Genomic DNA, 24,929 nt, shown 5'->3' on the forward strand with positions numbered 1-24,929 from the left:
CGTTGATGAATATGTTATCTATTTTATATATATTTTTATAAATAAACAGGTAACTCATTTTTGTTCTTAATTATATGTGTATAGGTACCTATGTTTTTAAAATGGTTTCAGATTAAAATTGATACCTACCAATAATGTAACTATTTAAAATTTGTCACTATTGTAAAAAAATTACTTACTTATGAGGGACTCAAAAAAATATTCTGTAATTTAAAATTTAATATAAAATTTAAAAAACAACTAAATTCTTGAACCTCCATTAGACCCTGTCTAGGTGAGTGATAAAACCCGCCTCTCTGTCAATAATAGTTGTAATAATTGAAGACAACAATATCATCATCACTAATAATGACATACTGATATTGATAAGACTCAGCTACAACAAAATTAGAAGCAAATGCTCTACTGGAGAAGACTAAAAAGATTTCGTCGCTTCGCAGTAGCTTCAGAGTAGCTGAGTGTGTGGCGATGGGTTACTTATGGGTATTTCACTAACACGCAACTCAAACAGCCGTTACTTAAGTATCCATTACGTCATCTGGGAGTTGTTTCTCATGTGAAAACGGCTTTAATCAGAAACTGGCGGGTTTCGGAAAAATTCTTATCTCTAATAGTGATAAGAGGTATGTATCATCAGTATTGATAATTCTAATATCTGTCGGCAGTATTTCGTAACGTGATTTCGTTATTCTCTTCTGACTGTAGTGTAGCCATGTAGGTCTTTTCTTTTCGCGGTCGATCGTTGACCGACTAGTGCCAGTAGACTGGATTTTATATTTTATGTACTAATTAAACACAGTTTTCGTTGGTGGTTCATTTGCATGTGATTCTCAATTCCGAGGCAAATATTTTTTTTCTTTTTTAAGCAACAATGGACCATAATGTTTGTTATATTTCCGATTCACAATTGATTGAAGAATGCAGCAAAATTCCAAACATTGGAGAACGGGTAAAATCTGATGATATTAATGGGCACCAATTGTTTCATTTGATAGTTTTCTCGACTGCTCAGTTTTAGTCCCATGCCTATTACGGACTATTACTGTTTTTACAAATAATATTGTTTGTTATACCAACGTTTAGTAAATTTGCTTTTTATGTTCTGCAAACTACATATGCAAATATATTAACATTAGATTGAATCAGTATTTTTATTTTTTTTTGGATAATCAATACAGATTTTATTTTATACTAAATTTTAACAATTAATATTTATTATTATAATACTATTTATTTTATTCTAGTACCTATCTTAAATATTTTGTAATTGTTGTGTTATAAATCTACTAAAAAATATATGTATTTACATTTCAGGCATATTTGGTTGATAGTCTAATTAAGGCATGTAATCTTTTTGATCACATGGATATATTGAATGTCATACCTTCAACATATGAAGATCTCATTGCTTTTCATTCAAGTGCATATATTGATTTCCTTCAGAAATTAGATGACAATAATAGTTCTATCTTGGAAGATGAAGAAGAATACGGATTAGGTAAACATATTTAAAAACAAGTAAAAATAAAAATTTCAATTTTATATGTATATGTTACTTAAAAACTTAATAAAAGTTCTTAGCGTTATAAAAATTATAAATAAATTTGTTTTTGATGATTTTTTAATTCATATAATCATATAAATCATATTAATATTATGTATATAATATCTCTTTTATAATTATGTTTTTATTATATATATAATATATAATATTATTGATATTAATATTCAAACATAAATACTTGGGTTATGTACAGGACTCGAGAATTTATGTGCTTAAAATCTTAAGAATATGCGCATACATATGCACCAAAAAATATAAAAATATGCTCTGAAATATGCATTTATTGTTAATTAATTTAAATTATTTGAAAACATGCTGTTTAAATTAATAAATTTCAAAAATATGTAATTGAATATGAAAAATCCAAAATAAGCACAATAAACTTTTTAATTTCAACTTGAAACACCACAATAAAAATTTGTACAGTATCAGATTTATTCTATTTACTTTCCGAACAAATATGCAAATAAATAAAGCCCGATTCCTGGTTATTTATTACAACAAAATGTTTGCATGTTTGTTTGTTTTAATATTCTTTTTTTTTTTGAAAAAAGTTATCCATTATTATAAAATGAATTAGATAAGATCAATTTAAGTACTCAGTATTAAAATATATTTATAAAATTAATATTTAGTAATTATTATATTCCACAAATTGAATGAAGTGTAAAGAATTTGTTTTTCTTGATTATCTTTTAACACTATATCATTTAATGAACGATTGGTTTTTAGTGTGTTGATATAACTTAGATGTTCTGATTTAACATTAATTATCTATTTTGATGTAAGAAGTTTATCAAATAATATGACTGATCAATATATATATAAATATTCTCAATACTTTTAGGTTATGATTGTCCAGTAGTAAAAAATATTTGGAAATTTGTTACATATATATCTGGTGCATCATTGACTGCTGCTCAAGCATTAACAAGTATGCAATTTAAATTTTCTATAAACTGGTGTGGCGGTTGGCATCACGCATTAAGGTTAATATTTTTCATTATTAATATTTATTTTGTAATTTATACATGATTTTTCTTTTATATATTTATCAGAGATTCAGCTCAAGGGTTTTGTTATATAAATGATATAGTTCTAAGTATTGAAATGTTGAGAAAAACATTTGGAAGAATATTATATATTGATCTTGATGTCCACCATGGTAATAAATAACAATTAGTATACAACTTGTTTTATGGATTTATATAAAATTGTTTAGGAAATGGTGTTGAGTTCGCGTACATGAGTACTGATAGAGTTCTTACACTTTCATTACATCAATATGAACCAGGATTTTATCCAACTAGTGGATCATTGAACGATATTGGAATAGATAAAGGAAAATACTTTACTGTGAATGTACCATTAAAAGAAGGAATAACTGATGATAAATATATATCATTATTCTACAAGTAATAATATGTAATAATTTAAATTGTTTTTAAATAAGGATATAATTTTTGATTTAATAATTATTGTTTATGTATTTAATTTAGAATAAGTAATATGGTGAATAGTTCCTACAGTCCAAATTGTATTGTTGTCCAATGCGGTGCAGATAGTTTAGTTGGTGATCCGATTGGTGGGTTTAATTTAACTCCAAAATCATTAGCTGAATGTGTAAAAAATGTTATGAAATGGGAAAAACCGACATTGTTTCTCGGTGGAGGTATTCTAATTTTTTTTATTTATTAAATCAAATTAGTACATTTATAGTAATAAAATATTTTTTATTGTTCATTTCTTTTACATAAAAACTTATTAATTTTCATGTTTTAATTAAGTTAATTAGTATTTAATGATTATTATTTCATAATTTATAGTTATTCTTAGTATATAAAATATCATGTAGTACCTATTTCTGCTTATTAGAATTGATTTATAATAAAATGTTTTTATTATTCGTAATTTAAATAAAATACAAATCAATTTTTAATTTCTTTGATCTTTTAACTTTATTACAAATTGTATTTAAAACAAAAATATTTGATTTTAGGAGGAATTTATTTCTATTTCTTTTGATGTTAAGTACCATATAGTTTATATATTTTTATTAGGTGGTTATAATAAAGCAAATGTTGCTCGTTGTTGGACATATTTAACAGCTGTTATTACTGGACAAGATGATACATTGTGTACTGACATACCAGATAATAAAGTAAATATAATTATATTTTATATGTTAATAAGATATTCATGTTTGGAAGTAGCAGTTTATATAGAATTAATATTTTTACTTAAAAAAATTAACATTGTTTCAGTACTTTTCAAATTATGGTCCAGACTTTACTTTAGATATCAATCCGGGAAATCGAAGAGATTACAACACTCCTGATCATCTAGATAACATTTTTAATATCATCACAAGTATTAATAGTTTTTAGTTAATTTATTTGTATACAATTCTATTAATTATATGACATAATAATACTTTGATATTTTTCAGATAATATGAAAATAGTAAAAGAACTCGTAAGCTCACAACCAATCTAATTCAAACCAATTTGATTAATTAAATTTGATATTTATTGAATATACTATATATTTGTAATTTTATAAATGCCTTTTAAATGATAACAATATGGTATGGTTCACTTGCAAGTGGATACTAACAGTAAAGTTTTGCAAAAGCATTCAAGCATGTGGGTTAACAGTTATTTTGGAATAATGGTAAAATATTTCAAGCGATTTGGGTACCACGAGACTTTTGTGAATATGTGATTCGATTCTTATATTACAGAAGGACTTCTCAGTGTTAAATCCAGTATCTACATGATGTAACTCTCATCGGTCTTTTTTTTAAATCATTATAAGTAATGATAATTACATAATTAAACTCTGTCATCTCCTTGATTTCCCATTAAAAGTCTCATATATATCTGCATGTTTGTAATAAAATAAAGCATATTATTTACGGATAAATATTTAATTTCAATTCATACACATACATTTTGCAAAACAATTAAATAAAATATATTTTCTCAATAAACATAATACTCAAAAAAAAAAAAAAAATCAACAGCTAACACAAAGTATTCTCTTACCATTTTACCAATAATAATTTTAAAAAATAAACAAATAAGGGCCCAATAAGTATAACAATTTATTATAAAAGTATATTAGTCTAATACCATATGTTACAAAATACCCAAATAAAATATTGTTATTGAATAAATTAATATTAAATAAAATTAAAATAAATAATGCTGTTCTGTAAAAAAAAAGTCAAATCTCATTTTTTAAATTTTAGACTTAAAAAGATTCAATTATCATACATATAATTTGATTAGCTTAAATTTATGTGTATAGAAAAATCTTAAAAATATTATCTTGGGGTACTTTTATTATAACTAAAATATTTTTGGTAAAATGCCAATACTTATAAGATAAAGAAATTAGCATTAACTATTATATATGTTTATATGATAGCGTTAAAATTGTTTAAAATTTAACTGTTTTTAGATGTTTATATACAAACATATACTAAATCCGTTTAGCTAATATTTTATAAACCGTTTTAAAATTAATATTTTTATATCATGACTTTGGTCGTTTGTTCTAGGAGGATATCTGATAAGTGATAAATTGATGCATAATATATTTATAATTTAACATTTATTGTGTTCTTATTAAATTATTATTAAGTTATTTAAATAATAAATATATAAAAGCAAAATCTGATAAGTGATAACTGATAACATGAATCACAATAATTGTGATAAACGTATTAATGCAAAACATATTCTGCGTTTATATGTACATTTGATAAATGGGTTTGAGCATATAAAACGATTTAAAATTCTTAAACTACATAGCGCGAGCATTTTTTAAACCGTTTTTAAGTGCTAACATGACGTTAATGGGTCTTAATTTCAAAACGGTTTAATTTCAAACCGTTTTAAACGCTATCATATAAACGTAGTAATAGGTTATTTGAAAAATTATAACGTTAAACTATAGTTAATGAATTTGCTATTATAATCAACGATAGAAGATATTAATTATAACATTTGAATCCATCAGCAAATTAAGTTTTTAAAATATCAAGAATTTGATTTAAGCCTTGAGTTAGTGAATTTCTAAATTCGTATCCATCAGAATGTTCTTTGTAGTTTGTTATAATAGCACCAGAGTATTCTTCAAGAATTGTGTATCTATATATAAAAAATATAATAATAATTAAAATTAATGAATTCATTGGTGATAGTAATTATATTATAGCGATTATTAATTAAATCACTAAATTATCAGATATTTTGTCAATTACTAGTAAAAATATATGCAAAATATAATAATTTCAAGTATATAATTAATAAAAAAAATAGTTGTTACCTGTATCAATAAATTAAGTAGGTTTAATTCTGACTTTATTATTCTTAAATTATACTCGAAAAAAATATTTTAAATTTACTTTCTTAAAGTTTATTATAGGTAATAATAATTTAATATTAAGCTTACCCAATACCATAACCATTTTTCATAACCGGTCCAAATCCTCCCAAATATACATAATCTGAAGTTAAACTAGAAGTAGATAAAATATTATGGTTTAGTTGACTATAAGCAGGGTCAGTAAATAAATCTGGAACTTTCAAGCCATTTTTTTTAGCTAGTAACAACAAAGCAAATAAATGACGATCAAAACCTTGCCCTAGAAAGGAAATGAAAAAACCAACAATATATAATATTTGATAAAATATATAATGCTAAAATTAGTTTGTTTCCAATGAAATATTAGTTATTACCCATGGCAGCATCTTTCACAAGTTTACCGTGTTCAATTGAACATTGTTTTATCATGTTCACCAAATCACTGTTAGAAGGCTTATTTGAACTACAAGCAGCATGGCAAAAATCCTAAAGTACAACAAAGTAATTTATTTTAAATTAGTAGAAGAACAGCGAAAATCAAACTTACAGAAGTCTCCTTGGTACAGGGTCTTATAGTTTCTGTTCGTCCTTGTTTAAATGCAGCTGTACTGCATGATTCATAAGTAGCAACATGTTTTTTATGCAGTTTATAATATCCCAACTGCAATTCAATTTAACTAATAAATATATAAAAATATAGAAGTTATTTAACAAGACATTTAAATTTTAATGTTACCTGAAAACATAACTGCATCAAGGAATCAGCACTAATCCCATATTTTTTACACATTTTCCTACCAACGTTAAATAACTCAAAGTAATTTATGTCTAAAGACTCATAGGTATGTTTGTACTCATTCATTGATTTCTTAATATCTCTTTTCATTTGATCATCCAAATTGAATTCTATAAAATTAATAATAAGTTACTTAATATTAAAGCTAAGAAAATATTAACCAAAAAAATTTGAAATTAATAGAAGATGTCATACATATATAAATACACAGTTAAGTTTTCATTAAAAAAAAACATATCTTCATTATTCTTTCTTTCATCATAAGTATGTACATTACAATGTCACAATAATTTTCAGGGAGTGATGTCCAATTATATCTCTTATAGAGTCTACCTGCCTTTATGAAGAATATAAAACAAGACTTCAAAGTAACTTTTTAATAATTGAAAAATTATTTTTATAATTGTAATGAATATTATATATGAATACAATATATGTAGATTGATATCAATGATTTACCAATAATAATGATGCATTGAATAATTACAAAAAAAAAAAATTTATTATACAGGCACATAAAAATACAAATAATACATTTTATAATTCTATATAAAACGAATATGAATATTTACCTAATTTTTTCACATCTAATATATCTGAATTAAAGTCTTGGTTTAAATTTTCTGGATGACATCTTGGAAACTCAGTGGAATCCTTTGATATATCTTGGAAATATCTCAACACAGCAACTCCATCGCCCCATGAATGCTCAAAATTTAGTCCAGATGTGCCATCAGCACAAACTATTAATGTAAACGATTTATCAAACCAACTAAAAATAAATATTGAGAATATTAGAAATATAAAGATTATTAAAAATAAACTGGTATGTAATTAAAATTATTACCGATTAGTTCCATCAGAATGTAAATATTGCTTAATAATAGATATTGGATTAGCATTAGGTTTTTCATCATCAAGAGCAATCATCATTAGACTATCATCAATTGAACTCAAAGATTCTTCATTTCCTAACTTGATCAGATTATTTCTTAAATTTGCCCAATTATTACGTTCAGTCGTTGTTAAAATACCAATGGGATGTTCACATGGGACAATATCATCTTTTAAAATATATTTTAATTTTGATAGTAATAAGCTAGGTTCCAGTATATTGCCTATTAATATATAAATTATAAATAATGCATTCTAGTATATAATATAATTTATGGTCATTAATAAATAAAATACCTTGATGATCCAGAACATCAAATTTGTAAAAATGGCCTCGTCTCATAACAACAATATGTTTTCCTGATTTACAACTGTGTAATATATCTTTATTAATCATTGGAATGCGTGTATTGTTAAATAAAGAACTATACTGAGACATGTCTAAAGGGTATGCCTACAATATAAAAAAAAAATTATAAGTAAAATATTTTATGACACGTCATTTGATCTAATAAAGAATAACCAGCGATATATGATTTGTCACATAATAACCTAGTGTAAAAATATCTAGAGACTAAATAAACGTTTTTCTCGATTATTAAACGAATGATACATTTTTTTCACATTTATCTGTAAGTTTTGCCAAATATTATTCACCGGATCAAATAAGATGGAACCTAAAATATAATCCTATATAATATTAATTCATTATACATTTTGAGTATGTTAATGCTGAATGTTTACAAAGTTAGAAATTTGACATTTAAGTAATGACTATAGAGGTATTTTACAAAAACTATAATTTATATATGAACAATGTACTTGATGAATTCTAACATTACAATATATAAAATCTATTTTTCATAACTAAATATGACTACAATTGAATGAATAATTAATAAATTACTTTACGATATATATATATATATATATATATATATATATGCAATGTCTTGTTATAAGATTTTAATCGTTTAAGCTGGAGATCATATTAGCACGTAAAAAAGTACCATATTAGAATATATATATGAGTACACAATATAATATAATTAGAAAATATTTAATAAATAATTGAGCACACAGTAATAAGAAGAAACAAGTCACTTCTTGGATTGTCATAAGACAACTCCAAATATTAAATTGCACATCATCAGTTAAATACTGTGTTGACAGTGATAAGAGAAAGAACGACAAGGAGTTCTTAAGAGATTGAGGTATATAAAGGGGTACCGAATAGACCCATATTCAGATGTGTTTTAGTCCTATCTTAGAAATTATTTCACGCCAGTTTATTTTCTTAATAAATTTATGTTTATGAATTATTTAGAATCATTATTAATGTTTGAACTTAAAATATTTTACAGTAAAAAGTATTTAACTTAAAGTTGAGTTATCATTTAAAACACCTTTACCTCTATTTTCAACATAAGAACAATTTAATTGATGACATGCAATAGTGAACTACATTATTTTTGTTTTCCAAGATAACTGTAAGAATATTATGAAGTTTTTCATTAAAAAGAAATTATACAGTATACATGTTGGTATGTCACAAGTATCTTACATTGAATATAAGTAAGTAACTATGATAATAAATAACATACTACACCTATATCCATCTCAATTAGTATTATTTATTTTTTTATAATTATTATTACATTACTTTTAAAGTGTATATTAAGTACATTAAATATATTAAGTACATCAAGCACTTAATTACTCAGCAATATTAACGAAGATTTTCAGTCTGTTTAAATTATATTTAGGCATTATGCTTTGCAAAATGTATTCTCAACATTTCTAAGGAATAATAAGAATACAAATTATAGACACATTCATCACATTTTAGATAGCAAATACTTTGTACTTTTTATTTTAATATAAATAAAATATTAATCTCATAAATAATTTCATTATAACATTATTTTTTCTCAATTTTTCAAATTTCTAACAGTCATTTAAAATGTTGTATACTTACATTGTACATATAAGCTCCATACCAACTAACTGATTCTGGAAGATATTTCATTAACTTTCTAAATTGAGTTGTATCACTTTTTTTTGGATTTATATGAAATATTTCTGGTTCTAATAAGTTTGTTTTTAATGATTTATAAAATCTAAAATTAAAACAAAAAAAAGCCATTTGTTAAAATGTTCAAATTAAAATAAATTCAAATCATTATTACTTTTTTATTTAAAATATTATACAATTCATTAATACATATAGATAAGTAGTATATTAAGCAAAAGTGATGTTTTCATGTAATGCAATGACTTGATTGATATGTACAAATATCCAGTGAAGGAACATCAACGTGAATTAAATTAAAATTAAAATTATATTTGTTTAACCATTTATTAATATGTACAAAAATATTATATCAAAATAGTAAATTTAATAAAATGGAATAAAATATAATATGTCAATACATTTAAAATATTAAATAGATATACACAACAATATTAATAACCATATTTTAAACTCTTAAATTATGTGATCGATATACAAAAAAAATAAAAAAAAAAGTCTGTATTATTTTGAGAATGTCTCCGATTTTATTACTAAATAGACTGTTTGTAAAGAATATGATATCGACATAAGTTATTTTAGTAAAAAATACAATCAATGGTAGTAATAATTAAACATAATAATTATGAATAATTAAAGTATAGTAATATTTAGTATAGCAACAGTGAGTAAATAAATATACAAATAAATAAATAAGCAATATAATAATGTAAGGATTAAAGTCTAAGAATTTGGTAACTATTGAGTAGTTTCATAAGCAAATATTCAGAATTTCAAGCCAATTATAAACATGATATTTATAACATGAATATATTTTAGGTATGGATACTAAATATGTCACATATTATTTAAAAAAATCATAAATGTTGAACTAATAAATGCATATAAAGAAAAAAAATCTAAATTTTTATTTTTACCTTAATGATGATATTAATAAATTAGTAGATCGTAACAATTGATGATTATACTCGTTATCAGATCGCTTGAATACTAATAATGGATTGTAGTTAATTGGTAGAGGAGATCTATCAGATAAATACATATTGAACCAATCTTCAGTTATGTAACTGGTGTTTTTGTTCAAGCTATCTTTTTTTTTTAACATCTCTTGTAACACAATTCCATCATTTTGTTCAAAATGTTCCACATTTTTTTTTGTTTTCATATAATCATTTTTTGAAAGTAAAGGTAGTTGTGCTTTAAGATAACGTTGACAAGTTAATTTTAAATCTGGAACTGGAAGTCTGGGAAGAGATCGTTGAAAATGCATGGTAGGTACAATGCTTTTTTGTAGATACTGATAATCATCAGAATGATACCTGTGAAACAAATATATAAATTGTGTTTAATATAGTAAAATATTAAAGAATTATTAGTTAAATGACATTTATATAAATGTAAATGACTGAAGATCTATAGATACATTTATGAATGAAATAAATAATATATGTAAATTTGCAGGATATCTAAATTGTGTATCCATATATATTCCATAAGTTAAAATGTATTGGTATTTTAATTTTTAATCACTAAAAATCGTATTGTAGTATACACATTGATAGTAGAATGAATAATAATGTAATTTAATACAAAAAAAATCACTTGTAAATTGAAAAAACTTGTTATAATGTATAATATAAATTAATATATTTACTAAAATGTTAATAAGATAATATTTAATACTTAAGGGTTCACTAGTATTTTCAGAGATCTATAATATTTATAAAGAATTTAATTTTAACTCATAATAATATTTACCTTATTTGTGTCACCATTTTTATAATTGAATCTGTGTTTTGCAATAGTATCTATAACAATTAAGCATAACTGTACAATATTCATACACAAATAATACCCAAACAATTTTATATTATAAGATCTTGTAACTTATTGTTATAAAAATAATAAAATTAATAATTAAAATAGATTTAAAAAAAATGTCAACAATACATAGGTTGTTTATGAAGAATTTTTCTTACATAAAAGTATTGTAACTGACAACATTCCATTCCTTATAATTAATATTAATACCTGTATGAAAAAGAGTCTTGAAATGTAATAGTACTACTTTTGAATACATATAAAAAATTACACTCACAAAGTATAACAAATAATTGGGCTTATGAAAAATCCCTAATTTTAGCTATTAACTATAAAACAGTGTACCATGTACATCTACTGTTTACTCATTAGTAATATCTTATTGGTATTTATATTTTATTGTGTTATTTTAGATATGAGGAATTAGGTACATGTTTACGTTGTATCCAAGAACTAGAGATAATTTATTTATTTATTTTGTTACATAAATTGCAGTATTTTATTAGACTATATCATATTTAGCCGGTCGTTTCACAACATAACAATTCAACAGATGAGTTGAGGAAAAATAAAATAATCGGTAATAAAAAAAAAAAAAAAGTGCTACCTAGTATTAATACATTATGACACTTACTTTTTCTAATACATATGGTTTGGTCCACGAATAATGATACTTCGAGAGCATATTTTTAGATTGTTTTTTCAGACAACCAGATACAAAGTACCTACCAAGGATTACCTAATAAATAACGTACCTACGTTAAAATTATTTACTCTACTATCGAATAATAAATTAGAAAATAACGATAAAACAATTTACATCCGTTATTATAACATTATGACAGATCAATGCTTCGTTTATACAAATTACAAATGCCTGATATTATGATTTATGTTAAAATATTTTCTACATATTATCGACGTTGATATTTTGGGCTAATACTATTAGCGAAAGGGAAAAATTGCTTTCTTATCACAAATATACATGCAATGTAGTACAGTAATAATTATTGTGCTTCGTAATTGCCCTCATTACCTGATAACAGGTGTTTTATAGATATCAAACTTTGTATAATGATAACTCCTCAGACAAATCGTGCGTATCCAGTGGTCGAAATGGCTCAAGATAAGTGGAGGGATGCCTTATAATTCAAATTTCCTGACATCATAATATTCTTCACACCTTATCTACCTATAATATTTTTTTTTTTATAGTTCACATAAAGTATATTATCTTAGTCCGTGGCTCTAAATATAGGTATAATACGAGTTGCGAAACGGCTTATACTAAACAACACGATAAGCCGGGCGCCCGGGCCTGAATGTTGAAAACAATTATTTTCACTGAAAAAAATAATGTCTTATATATAAATATAAAAATGATAAGTAGGTATCGGTCCAATATGCGACCTACGAATGTTACTGATAAGATTGAGTTGATCTACAGGTTTCTTTATCGCGGTGATTGTCGTTATGGGCATTTTATTTTTATTTTTGTTAGATATTTGTTCAATATTTCGATATTTTTCTCCGATAGGTATTTACAATCATTAATAATGTCTTTACTGTCCTCAGTCAGTACAGTTCCAATTCCGTTCGTAAATGGCGCGCTCATTTTGTGATTTTTTATTTGAGTTTTATTTTGTGTGTGTGAATTTTTATGTGAATTTTTCTAATTCAACATGACATCTACTAGTGGTCACCTATATAGGCACATTATTAGTGATGAAGTGGTATGTGTTCAATATTTAAAAGACCGAGGGTTATTACTGGCCAATAATCCGATGACATGTATAAAGATGAAAGACGGTGTTGTATGTAATAGCCAACTTGTGGAATATTTAAGAAGTAATAAAAAACGAAATTCTGATGGCATTATGAAAAAGTTGTAACATTATGATGTGCAAAACGGGGTTGCCAGACTTTTTTTTTTTCAAATTTAGTTATTTGTAATATTTAGTTAACTAAATTTGTTTTAACTTAGTTTAACTTTAGTTAACTAAATTTAATTTTACTAAATAATATTAGTACTATTTGTAATAAATATTAATTAAAATAAGTTTAGTTTATTTGTATACCTATTGTTGAAAATATTATAATAACATTTTATTTTTTTAATATATTTATTTTTTGCCATTTTTTTATGAAAAAAAAAATTGGTGGCTTATTTTGGTTTCTTTCAACTTGCGGCCCGAAACTATAGCCACCCCCTAAGCCCCCTCTTTGATCTAGCCTTGCTCGTCGGTACTTGTGTTGAGATTGAATCCAATAACTATTTCAGTAATATTATTGCCGATTCATATTAATAATTTATATTGTTTATTAATTATTCATATCTAACATCGTTTTTGGATACGAGCATTAAACCAGGCAAAGTAAATGAACGTTTTTCGGAACGTATGAAAACGATCATATTTGCCGCTAAATCTATTTTGGATATTTTCTAATTTTTGATGAACGACCGAGGAATATTATACGTCTTCAAAGAAGGGCAACTGGCAATCCACGAAATTTTTATTTAGCTCATGATGCATTTTCAAATTACTTCATAACATTTCAACGTTTATCGGTATTTCGTTTTACACGTTGATCGTACAATGTAAATATTATATTTTTCTCTAGTATTGAACTGCAGCTAATTTATTAAATGTCTAAATATAATGTACGTCTACAATAGCATAGCTAACATAGCTATAGGTATTGGGTAAGTATTGTATTGGTTTATTTGTTGAAGTAAATTACGTAAAATAAATGCTAATTGTCAAGTTTAATGATTTATTTTTATTTTTTGCTTTTTTTATTTTGGCCCACCAGATTTTAAAGTTTTATAAATTGATCCTCTGTTCAATGGTTTTCAAACTGGGTGTCGCGGCACATTGGTGTGCCGCGGTCTTCCGAAAAATGTTTTCTGTGAACTATCGATTGCATTGAATTGTGATTTAAGAAAATAAATGCATTCAATGCGTTATGCATTTACCATATTCATAAATTTAATATATTATGTTAATAAGTCGGCTGTTTGTAGGAATAAAGTGATTAAGTAAACTTATACATCATTTGTTTACTAAGCACTCACATTTGATCGACAAAAATATGACATATTTTCAACTTTTATTAAAGATATAAATCTCAAAAAAGTAAAACTATGTCAACAATTGTGAAGATTTCTGATAAATATCAAGAAGCGAGTTATGTAGTTGGAGAGCTTGTGGCTAAAAACATGAAACTGCATATAATAGGTGAACAGTTAATTTTACCTGCTTGTATTGAAATTGTGAAAATATTTTTTGAAATAAAAGCCGAACAAGATATATTGAAAATTCTTTTATCTGATAATACTTATAATTAATAGGCGCATAAACAACACGTTTGATGATATTGAGCAGCAAGTATTAAATAAAGTACGTGATTCTCTCATGTTTTCGCTACAAGTAAATCTGACAAGTATAGATATAAGTGGAAAAGCACAGCTTTTGGTTTTGTACGTATGATAGTTGATGATATAAGCGAACATTTTTTTATGTAAGACATTGACCGAAAAAACGAGAGGTGAAGATGTTTTTCAAATTTTGGATGAACATTTATCATCAGTAAATTGATCAATGGAACGATTGTATCGGGGTATATACTGATGGAGCAAACGTCATAAACCATATATTATTGGAAATAGTACCTACGCCGAATTTGTTCATAAAATATAGTTTCTGAAATGACATAAAACTCCAACATCGATTATTGGGAAAGATACAGGCGTGGGTCTAGAATTAATGAGGACGAGGCCATTTTCTCGAAATTAAAAAAATATAATGTAGAGTTAAAAAATAATAAAAGTTAGTTATTAATTACAACTAAAATGTATTAATCATTATTAATTTTTAAATAATTATTACAATAGTTAATTATTATATTTATTATTATATTTATATTTACTCGCCTAAAATATTATCGTCAATCGGCTTATAATCTTTATTAATATTTTTAATAGTTTAATAGAAGTAATGATTTTATGTACAAGTGGCGATGAAGCACTGCTTATTAGTAAAACAGTCAGACAACTTTTAATAATATGATAAAGTGCTGCTATGAATACCATTGGATATGTGACCATGAAATTGGCCTAATAAGAAATATCCCGCAAAGCCGGCTTATTTTTTTCCATTATTCTATTATTAATTCTACGTAGTCTCTCGGTCAATATAAATTATATCGTTATCAAGAAGCAAGAATAGATTATATAATAACCATACAATATATTCTTACTTCTTAATAGCTATGCGTATACGTTACACACCTGAATAATATTACATTCTTAAAAAAAATTATTTTATAATTGTACCTTTTTTCAACTATACCAACATACTTATCGTTATAGGTATGTTTACACATTTAAAATCAGTTAATTATTAAAAATGTTTTAAAATCCACTTTTAATATGGCATTTGAATAAATCCAATAGTAATATATTAGGTACCAAAATATTCAGTTAACTAAACTTGTTGTGTAATGTACGCAAACTCAACAACTTTTCTTATAAAAGCAAATGTAAAAAAATATTTAAAAAAAAAATGTATTAGTATACACTGTTTATGCGAAAAAAAAAATTGCGTAGGTATTTCAACTATGGCAATCATAGTTATCTTCATATGCGCAACTAGAGGGGCTAGGGGGGATTAGCCCATCCCATAAATATTCCATGTTATACATGGAATACCGTATACAGTATACTTAACTCACAATAGTGTCACATATGAAAAAAGACACATTGCAGTAAATCCAACTTGGCTTAGAATCTAAAATATATTCACATAGATTTATAAGAGTAGGGGTAATCTACAGGTTATTTTAAGTTTTGGTAGGAGGGCTGTAGCTCTCCCAGATTTTATACCCTAGTTGCGATTATGGTTTTCTTGAACAAATTTTATTATCATAGCACCATAGTTCTAAATTATTAAAATATTGTAGAATATGAAGGTATGATTTTAAATTATTAAAACGTCCAAAAGTCAGTCAAACATTGAAACCGGTGTTTGATTCTCTTTGTTGTGTAGTAACATTTTATAATTATTATTCTTTAGACATAAAATTATTTATGGAAATGTAAACCGTTACATATTTTACTAGAGCTTCGGATTTGAGGAATCTTGAAGGGCTTTTGATTTTATTATCAAAATTGCTTAGGTACATGTACTAAATAATGTTGGAGAACTTTATGTTTCTGATAATTGTTAATGTTAGCAAGGCATATGAACTTTTATTTAATTTTGAAAGTTGATAGAGAAACGTTAAAAATAGTGTTTTGAAATTAAAAACTAAACCTGTTCAAAATAGTATGAAACGGCCGTTTCTTACAAGTATTTTAGGGGTGTAGCCCAGTGACGTATATAGATTTTAATTTCGGAGGTGGCCGATTATGTATTTGATTTTTGGGTGGAAAGGAAGGAGAAAGCACACTATTACGAATAAAATTACCTTAACACTATAAGATTTCTCAACTGTCTTTACACCATCAGAGAAATAAGAAATTCAATTTTTTTAATGATTTATTATTTTTTAAAAGTATAAAAACTACATTGAAATAAACAAATTATTTAATAGAGTCACTCAAAATTCACCACATATTTTCTTAAAAGAATAAACATATTATGTAAATATAAAATTTTAAATTATCGCATAAGCAACATTCTCAGTGCTGCGACAAATTTTCGGAAACTCCCAGCATTAAGACATATCCATGTTAAAAATAAAAATCTTTAACAGTGGTGTTTTTTCATTTCGGAGGGGGCCCGGGCCTCCTAGGCCCCCCATAAATACGCCCCTGGTGTAGCCTGTGGCGTAGCGATATGGGTAATCGAAAGACGATTGTCACTCAGTTTTTTTTGGGTGGGTGGGTTTCGACAAAATATATTGACCCCTGACAATTTTTGAGTTCCCTACGCTACTGGGTGTAGCCATGCCAAAAAAAGGAAGGCCATGATTCCATGACTCAATTGGATGTATTACACATCCAAAATCCATAATATATAGATACCTACAATTATATATTTAAAATATAATAATAAATATTATAAATAATAAATAAATAAGTAAATAATAAGTAATAATAAATATTGTTATATTATTTATCTATTTATAAATAGTTATAACATGTTTAATGGCTAAATAGGAATTTTAATAAAATAATTTAGAAAGTTACTGTAGTGATAACTGGCATTGTTGATTTTAATACTAATTCGATCTTGTACTTTAACTAGAACAATTCATACGTACGTTATTTGAAGTCGTATTAGTATTGTTGTGCAGAAAAATCAAGAAGCATGTATAGTTATTTCAACTATCAAGCCGATCAAGTCAACCAGTCTAATCAAGCCGATCAAGTTGATCAATTCGATCAAATCAATCAAACCGATCAAGTTGATCAATTTGATCAAATCAATCAAGCCGATCGAGTTGATCAATTCGATCAAATCAATCAAACCGATCAAGTTGATCAATTCGATCAAATTATTCAAACTGATCAAAGTATTGTTTTATTATTTTTTCGTATAATTTACTTAAGAAATAAATACTCTAATAGTTTTTGGAATTTATATTTTTAAGGTTTATCAGGAATTGATGTATACAGTGGTATTTTAGAGCCACAAGAACCTATGGATATTCCAAACATAATAAAAGTGAGTATTTATTTTATTCTAGTTATTCTAAAAAAATAATTTTCAATTGATAAATATATATATATACGAATATCGGTGAAACCTATGATATATATTATTGCTTGGTCGAACCCCGAATGATTTTAGAAGTTCGGACTTTTACCAATGAGTTTTGTTAAATCTTAGAATTAACAATCAATGATTGTAAAAGTCCGAAATTATATATTTTTTCCATTTCTGTGATAATTCTTACCTATATAAATATTTATTGTCTCAATGTTAAAATGTTTGCATATGCTATTATTATATTATATTAACTTCATACATAATACGGTTTCTACCTACATGGCCTGTTGCAATATGAGCATAATATAACTAATTATACCGAACATAATAATACATTACTTCGAAGTCATCAATCAGTTTTTTTTCACCAGTAATATTAACAATGTCAAACCGTTTAAGTCGCCTCGATAGTGAAATGTTTTTTTTTACATTAACGGATTTAGCTACTTTAACTTCACTTAAAAATATATTATATTTTTCTCAGTTAAATAAAATTTTTTTTTGTCATTTTTTAACTCCACAACATTATTGAACGTTATCTGGCGATAACGATCATCATGAACACACGCTCTTAGACTCATTCCGATATCAGTATTTTAATTACGTAAATTGCGTTTTCAACGTATATCATATTATAATTCGTTCCGGTAAAAGACCACCTCGTATGCCTACGTCATCAAAAAGAGTATTATCCAGCACTTCTCCAAATTCTCCTCTTCACGAGGGGAAAAAGACCAAAACTTTCACCTCACCAAACCATTTCGCTGTTCTCGCCTCGATTGACACTAACGATGACACTGTATTTGATGCGGCTCCACTTTCCTGCGAATTCACTATATCTTCATCTATAATTTCTAACCAGGCAGAGCCTGCGGCTCCACCTATCTACATTAGGAACATCAATAACTTTTCCGCATTCAAGGATGTATTAATTAGGACCGTCGGCCCCAAGGGGTATACATGTAAGTCCACTCCTTCGTACCTTATCGTCCGACCCAATGGTCGCGTTAATTTCAACTTGTTGTCAAATTATTTGATGGAAACTAATGCCAGTTTCCATAATTTTCGTCCTCACTGTCAGCGTCCACTCAGGATCATTATCAGAAACCTCCATCATTCCACTCTCAGTGCCGATATTTCGTCCGCTTTGTCGGAAGAAGGACACCTAGTGAGAAATGTCCACAATGAAAAAAAAAAAAATAACTGTTCTCTTCCAATATTTTTTGTCGATATCGAACTCAATGTTAATAATAAACATATCTACTACATCACTTCATTACTAAGCACGAAAGTAGTGATTGAAAAATCGAACAAAAAGACATACGAAGACATACGGTCCACCGCAATGTTTCAATTGTCAAGACTATGATCACACGCAAAACTATTGCCATCATCAATAACGTTGCGTCAAATGCGGCGAGGCTCATGAGTCAGATAGCTGCACTAAGGATCACTCCAGTCTAGCTAAATGCGTCCATTGTTCCGAAAATCATACGGCCAGTTTCAAGGGGTGCCAGTTCTACCAAACTATTTTAAATCGCCACAAAATCAAATTTTCCAACTACAAAAAAAATATCACACACACACACACACACACACAAAAAAAAAACTTATTCTCCGAGTCCCTCCCCATTGATCCCTTTCAATCTATCCCGTCATATGCTGCTGCTACTTCTGGTTCAAAACCGAACATTAATCCGCAAAACTCAAATTTAAATTTAGCTCTTTCAAAATTGATTTAACATCTATAATAAATTATTTTCTTTCCACTATATTAATAATCAATTAATTAGGGCATTTACTTTTAATATTACTTTGTTATTAAATACACTAATATTCCGTTCTGTTTACTTCTTATCTGAAATTATATTCATATTTATTATTAAATCATTTTTTTTAACTATCAATTCAACTATTGTATCACGTTATCTATCAATATTTTAACTGTCGAACTATAATAGTTTATACTGGAAGTTCTTAATTAATAAAAAAAAAACTCCATAACACCATTTAAAATTTCATAGAATCGTATTGTAAGTGACATATTGAATACTGTGTATATTTGTAATATTAATCGTGACAGTTGTAAAACGAATACTGCTCATAAAATTACTTCCTGCAACTGATCCTGATATCAATTTATTAAATTAACCTTCTATTAAATCTGTTCCATATCTTAATCATTGAAGATACAATAATTAAAACTTTTATTATAATTCCTATCACAGTCAAAAATTAAATTACGTATATAAATTAAAATGATTGATATCAACACAAATGCACAAGAATAAATACAGGTAAGAACTATCACAGAATTGGAAAAAATATATAATTTCCGATTTTTATAATCATTGATTGTTTATTCTAAGATTTACAAAAACTCGCTGGTAAAAGTCCGAACTGATAAAATCATTCGAGGTTTGATCAAGCAATAATGTATATCCTGAGTTTTACCGGTAAATCTTAGGTTTCACCGGTATTCATACTATTACCATAACATATATATATATTAATTGAAAATTATATTATATATACATATAGATATTTATTTTTTCCTCTCATTTAATAATTTTTATATTATATAGTCTGGAAAATCTAAATATAATTATAGAACTCCTAAAAACAGAAGATGTAATTTACATGGTGAATGGTAAGTATTTTATATAGTTGTTTTATTTATGACGTAATAATTTATTAATTATATAATATCTGTAAAATTAAAAAAAAAAATTAATACATACAGATTCGTGGTTATTTTATGTTAGAGAAAAGGGCAAAGTTGGGCAAAAACCAATCAGAACGATGAATAAAAAAATAAAAGCATGAATAACTAATTATTTTTTGAACAAAGAATAATATTTTATTTTAAATAATTTTAGTTGTGAATAAAAAATAAAAATTATTCTGAATAATTTAAACTTAAAATTAATTGAATAAATTGTGAATAATAACATTTTAAAAACCCAATGTGCGGGTAAATAATATGTCGATATCGAGTGCTAATCCAGTTAGATTAGCCCCACATAGATAAAAATATTATTTATGATTTTTGGTTTTGATATTTTTGATAGCAGATAATATAACAATAAAAAAGAAATTTCCGGTTTCAATTTTTAATAAAGTTGGAATTTTAAATTATTTACGAATCATTTGAGATAAACGCGACTATGAAGAATAATGAATACTGAATAAATGAATATCGAATAACCAATTAATGAATAACCAAATAATGAATAAAATAATCTAAAATAACTCGTTGAATAATGAACAACAAATAATTGTAAAAACCAAAATGATGAACAAAAATAATCTAGAAAAATCAAATGAAAAATAAATGAATAAAGAATAATTTTTTACTCAAATAATCAATCGAATATTTTTTAATTGACTCATGCCCAATTCTGGAAAGGAGCATAAGTGATACAGCTCTAGATGACTTCAATAAAATAACGTTTATATTAAAATTATATGTTTCGATTTGGGTGATATATTATGTGAGAGGACATTACCTACCAGAGAAGTTAATTATTAATGGACTTTACATATTAATAAAATATCCATGAGCTTATTTATCAGGAAATATGTATGCTCGTTGTTTTTAATGGATTAGGCCATTATAATTTCAGATCAAGACTATCATGGGGCAATGAATATTATTTTTTCTATTATTGTCATTGTTAGACAACTCAAATGGGTTGGAGAATTAAATCGTTTAGAACAAGTAGGAGTGATAAATCCATCATTTCGGTAAATTTATCCAGAAAAGTAAAATGTTGATTTCAATCGTTCAGTGTCTGTATACGTAAATTTTAAGTTATTAATGGTGAGAAAATTTGAACTTTTGCCGATTCCATGTTAGAAGACGGATTATCACGTACATTAATCGCGAGGAAAATATGTGATTAAAAGGCCATCCGAGTTAAGGGCCACCGTTGTATAGGTAACTTATTAAATAACTAATTGAGTAATCAAAATGAAGATTGAATAGCCTAAGAACTTTAGAAAAATGTCCTGTATACTTTGATAGAAAATTGGTATAATTTGACCCAAATACAATTTTGAATTAAAGAAATAGATGCATAACTTGTGAAAAAAATTGTGCCTACTCGAATAACAGCTGCGCACAATGTTTAACGATCAATTGTCGCCATAATATACGAGTGACCTTATCAGTTAAAACAGTTATAAAAATGTCATATAGTATAATAAATATTAAATGTAAATTTTGTTATATTTTTTTTTACAGGCTGTATAAAAAATCTAGAAAATCAACTATTACATCAAAAGATAATCAAGAGGACATTATGAGAATAAATCCTTCTAATTATGTCAAAAAGAATGAAATAACTCAGTCCTATTCATTAAATTCTCATCAAAATGTTATTAACCCGTTTAGTTTATCAACAAATTCACCTCCGAAAGACATGGAACAATCAAATAGAAAAGATTCTCCTCACAGTCTTCCATCTGTAATGACAAAAACTTATGAAGTTCATCCGAATGGTCAATTCGAATTCAGAAAAAATAGTGATAGATACATACATCCTTTTAAGTAATTACGTTTTCAATAGTTTAAAGTTTTTCAAGTTTTATAAGTATTCAAAATCACATTTAATTATCAGCTTTAAAATATTAGATTCAGTTTTTTAGAATTGGTTATCTAAACACCTATAATGTAAAGCATTTTACCCATTTAAAGTAGGTACTAACATTAATAATAAAACACATAAGATATTTATAATGAATGGTACTTGGATAACTTGATCCACTCCATCTAAAGATTAGTACCTCTCAACTAATTTAAAATAAAATTTTACTGTACTTCATACCTCATGTTGTTTTAGACATTATACATTTTAAATAAAAAAGAAAACTTGAAAAAATGAGAAAAAAAAATTGATAGTGTAATGAATACTGTGAGTAAATACTATTTTTATTCTTCTTGGGAAATATTGTTTCTTATTATATATTTTCATTCCTCGATCCTTTTTGTATTATTTAACTATTCGAATGATTCTATATTCCCGACCCTATTGTTAAACATTTTCAATTGCTAATGCATATATAGCTATTACTTTGTAGAATTACTGTCAATATCATTAATTATTAAAATATTTTTGTTACCTTAAATATTTATATTACTTAATATAATTTTTTTTTTTTTTTTTTAGGGACATGGTTGAAATATCTATTAATAATGAACAGTTTAATATAACCAGACCCGAAGTAACAAGGAAAATCTGTGATGCATTGATTCTAATTTTAAAAAAGGTAATTATGAGTATAAATAATATGATAGAATACAGCTATTTAAAATTTAGTAACAATATATATATATATATATATATATATATATATATATAACTATAGTTTTGATTTTTCATGTATAATAATATATTATAGATATAATTAAAACTATTTAACACTTTTTAACAAATACTTTAATGTAAAAACTTTCTTATGATTTTAAGCTATACTATATTTTTATATTATAAATCAGCTATATTTTTTATTTATTAAAATGACACATTTTTTCATGATACATTATTTTCGTTTATTACAGAATTTGTCAAAAGATGAATTTAGAATTATTGAGTTGAATACTTCTATAACCTCGTCACTTGGATAATATCATGAATAACATTTTGATTTATTAAATATACTTATTTACTTTGCATTAAATGTATTTTTCATTTATAATAAGATTTTTGCTGACATATTTTATATATTATGAAACTTAAAAAATATACTTTTGCGGTCAAAGGAAAACAGGAAAACCATTCAATTTTATCATCTGATAAAAAAGATGAATATGAAATGAAATGAAAAAATCAAATGTATATAATAAATGCAAAATGGTAAAAAAATTTCTTCAAACTATTCGTGAAAGCTTAAATTAGGAGAGTTTTAAATCTAAAAAAGTTTGTTTCTAAATATATTAATGATAAGTTTGGAAATTATATTAATTTATATTTTTTTATTGTCTACCTAATTTTGATAAATATTAAATTTTAATGACTTATTTGAAATCTTCACATCCATTAAAATCACATTGTTTAAGAATATAGTATTCATAACATTGTTTTTAACATTTAAATAGAATAATTGAAAAACGAATTAAATCTCAATAAATGGTTTACTAACAAAAAATAGTTTACCTTGCAGTTATAAAATAGTTGATAAATAGATATAATGAACAAAAATGTATTTATTTATTTATTTATTTTTAACTAAAATAATTAAAGTTATTCAACTTTTTTTTCTATGTCATATGCAATATGTAAATTAAATAAAAATATCAAACATGTTCTGTAATTAATCTAAAATACTAAATACAATTTACGGTTTTTGATTCTTAGAAATTATTATTATTTTTTAAAATTATTTTAATTAATTTTAACTAAAAAGTAGAGTGATTTCATTGATTCACTATGTATTAATCCCTAAAAGCAAAAATAAATATTGCTGATATTTTAAACCATTTTATATAAAAATCCATTCCATAATAAATGTGATTATTGTTATAAATATAACATTAGTCAGTATTCATTACAAACAAATGTTTATTAAGTTTGATTGATTTTTAAATAATGAAATACTCGTTTTAATCTAGAAACATAATCGGTGAAATTAGTAGTTTAAACCTTTTTATATTTTCCCATCTTAGAGACAAATTAAACGCTCCTTTATATGAGAAAATGGGAGATATCCGAGGGGAGGGGGATCTGAATT

At 25.5% G+C, this 24,929-nt stretch overlaps 3 protein-coding genes across 5 annotated transcripts; 2 read left to right on the plus strand and 1 right to left on the minus strand.

Annotated features, from left to right (window-relative positions):
- The first annotated feature begins 635 nt into the window (after positions 1–635).
- LOC112691652 (histone deacetylase 8-like) lies at positions 636–4,127 on the plus strand. Of its 2 annotated transcripts, XM_025565996.1 has the most exons (9): positions 637–949; positions 1,315–1,498; positions 2,412–2,553; positions 2,623–2,729; positions 2,787–2,979; positions 3,064–3,236; positions 3,625–3,725; positions 3,829–3,934; positions 4,014–4,127. In XM_025565996.1, exons 1-9 carry the CDS (start codon positions 872–874, stop codon positions 4,058–4,060), a joined length of 1,131 nt encoding a protein of 376 aa, XP_025421781.1. In that variant the 5' UTR covers positions 637–871; the 3' UTR covers positions 4,061–4,127. The 2 variants fall into 2 exon arrangements, with proteins under 2 accessions (XP_025421782.1, XP_025421781.1); XM_025565997.1 differs by lacking the exon at positions 2,623–2,729 and having other exon boundaries at positions 636–949; positions 2,412–2,498.
- A 967-nt stretch (positions 4,128–5,094) lies between these two features.
- On the minus strand, positions 5,095–12,790 carry LOC112691674 (carnitine O-palmitoyltransferase 2, mitochondrial). Of its 2 annotated transcripts, none has more exons than XM_025566021.1 (12): positions 12,518–12,790; positions 11,419–11,468; positions 10,578–10,979; positions 9,607–9,748; positions 7,926–8,082; positions 7,582–7,852; positions 7,307–7,506; positions 6,675–6,844; positions 6,486–6,599; positions 6,313–6,424; positions 6,026–6,218; positions 5,095–5,721 (listed from the first exon to the last, which is right to left on the minus strand). In XM_025566021.1, the coding sequence occupies exons 2-12, from the start codon at positions 11,433–11,435 to the stop codon at positions 5,595–5,597; spliced, it is 1,905 nt and encodes a 634-aa protein (XP_025421806.1). In that variant the 5' UTR covers positions 11,436–11,468; positions 12,518–12,790; the 3' UTR covers positions 5,095–5,594. The 2 variants fall into 2 exon arrangements, with proteins under 2 accessions (XP_025421806.1, XP_025421805.1); XM_025566020.1 differs by lacking the exon at positions 12,518–12,790 and adding an exon at positions 12,116–12,315.
- Positions 12,791–17,795: 5,005 nt separating this feature from the next.
- LOC112691607 lies at positions 17,796–23,826 on the plus strand. Its single transcript, XM_025565919.1, has 6 exons — positions 17,796–18,000; positions 18,079–18,152; positions 20,783–20,847; positions 22,444–22,749; positions 23,369–23,468; positions 23,761–23,826. Exons 1-6 carry the CDS (start codon positions 17,796–17,798, stop codon positions 23,824–23,826), a joined length of 816 nt encoding a protein of 271 aa, XP_025421704.1.
- Positions 23,827–24,929: the final 1,103 nt, after the last annotated feature.

Source organism: Sipha flava, unplaced genomic scaffold, assembly GCF_003268045.1.
Source record: "Sipha flava isolate LNK unplaced genomic scaffold, YSA_version1 65_pilon_pilon, whole genome shotgun sequence".
NCBI classification, from domain to species: Eukaryota; Metazoa; Arthropoda; class Insecta; order Hemiptera; family Aphididae; genus Sipha; species Sipha flava.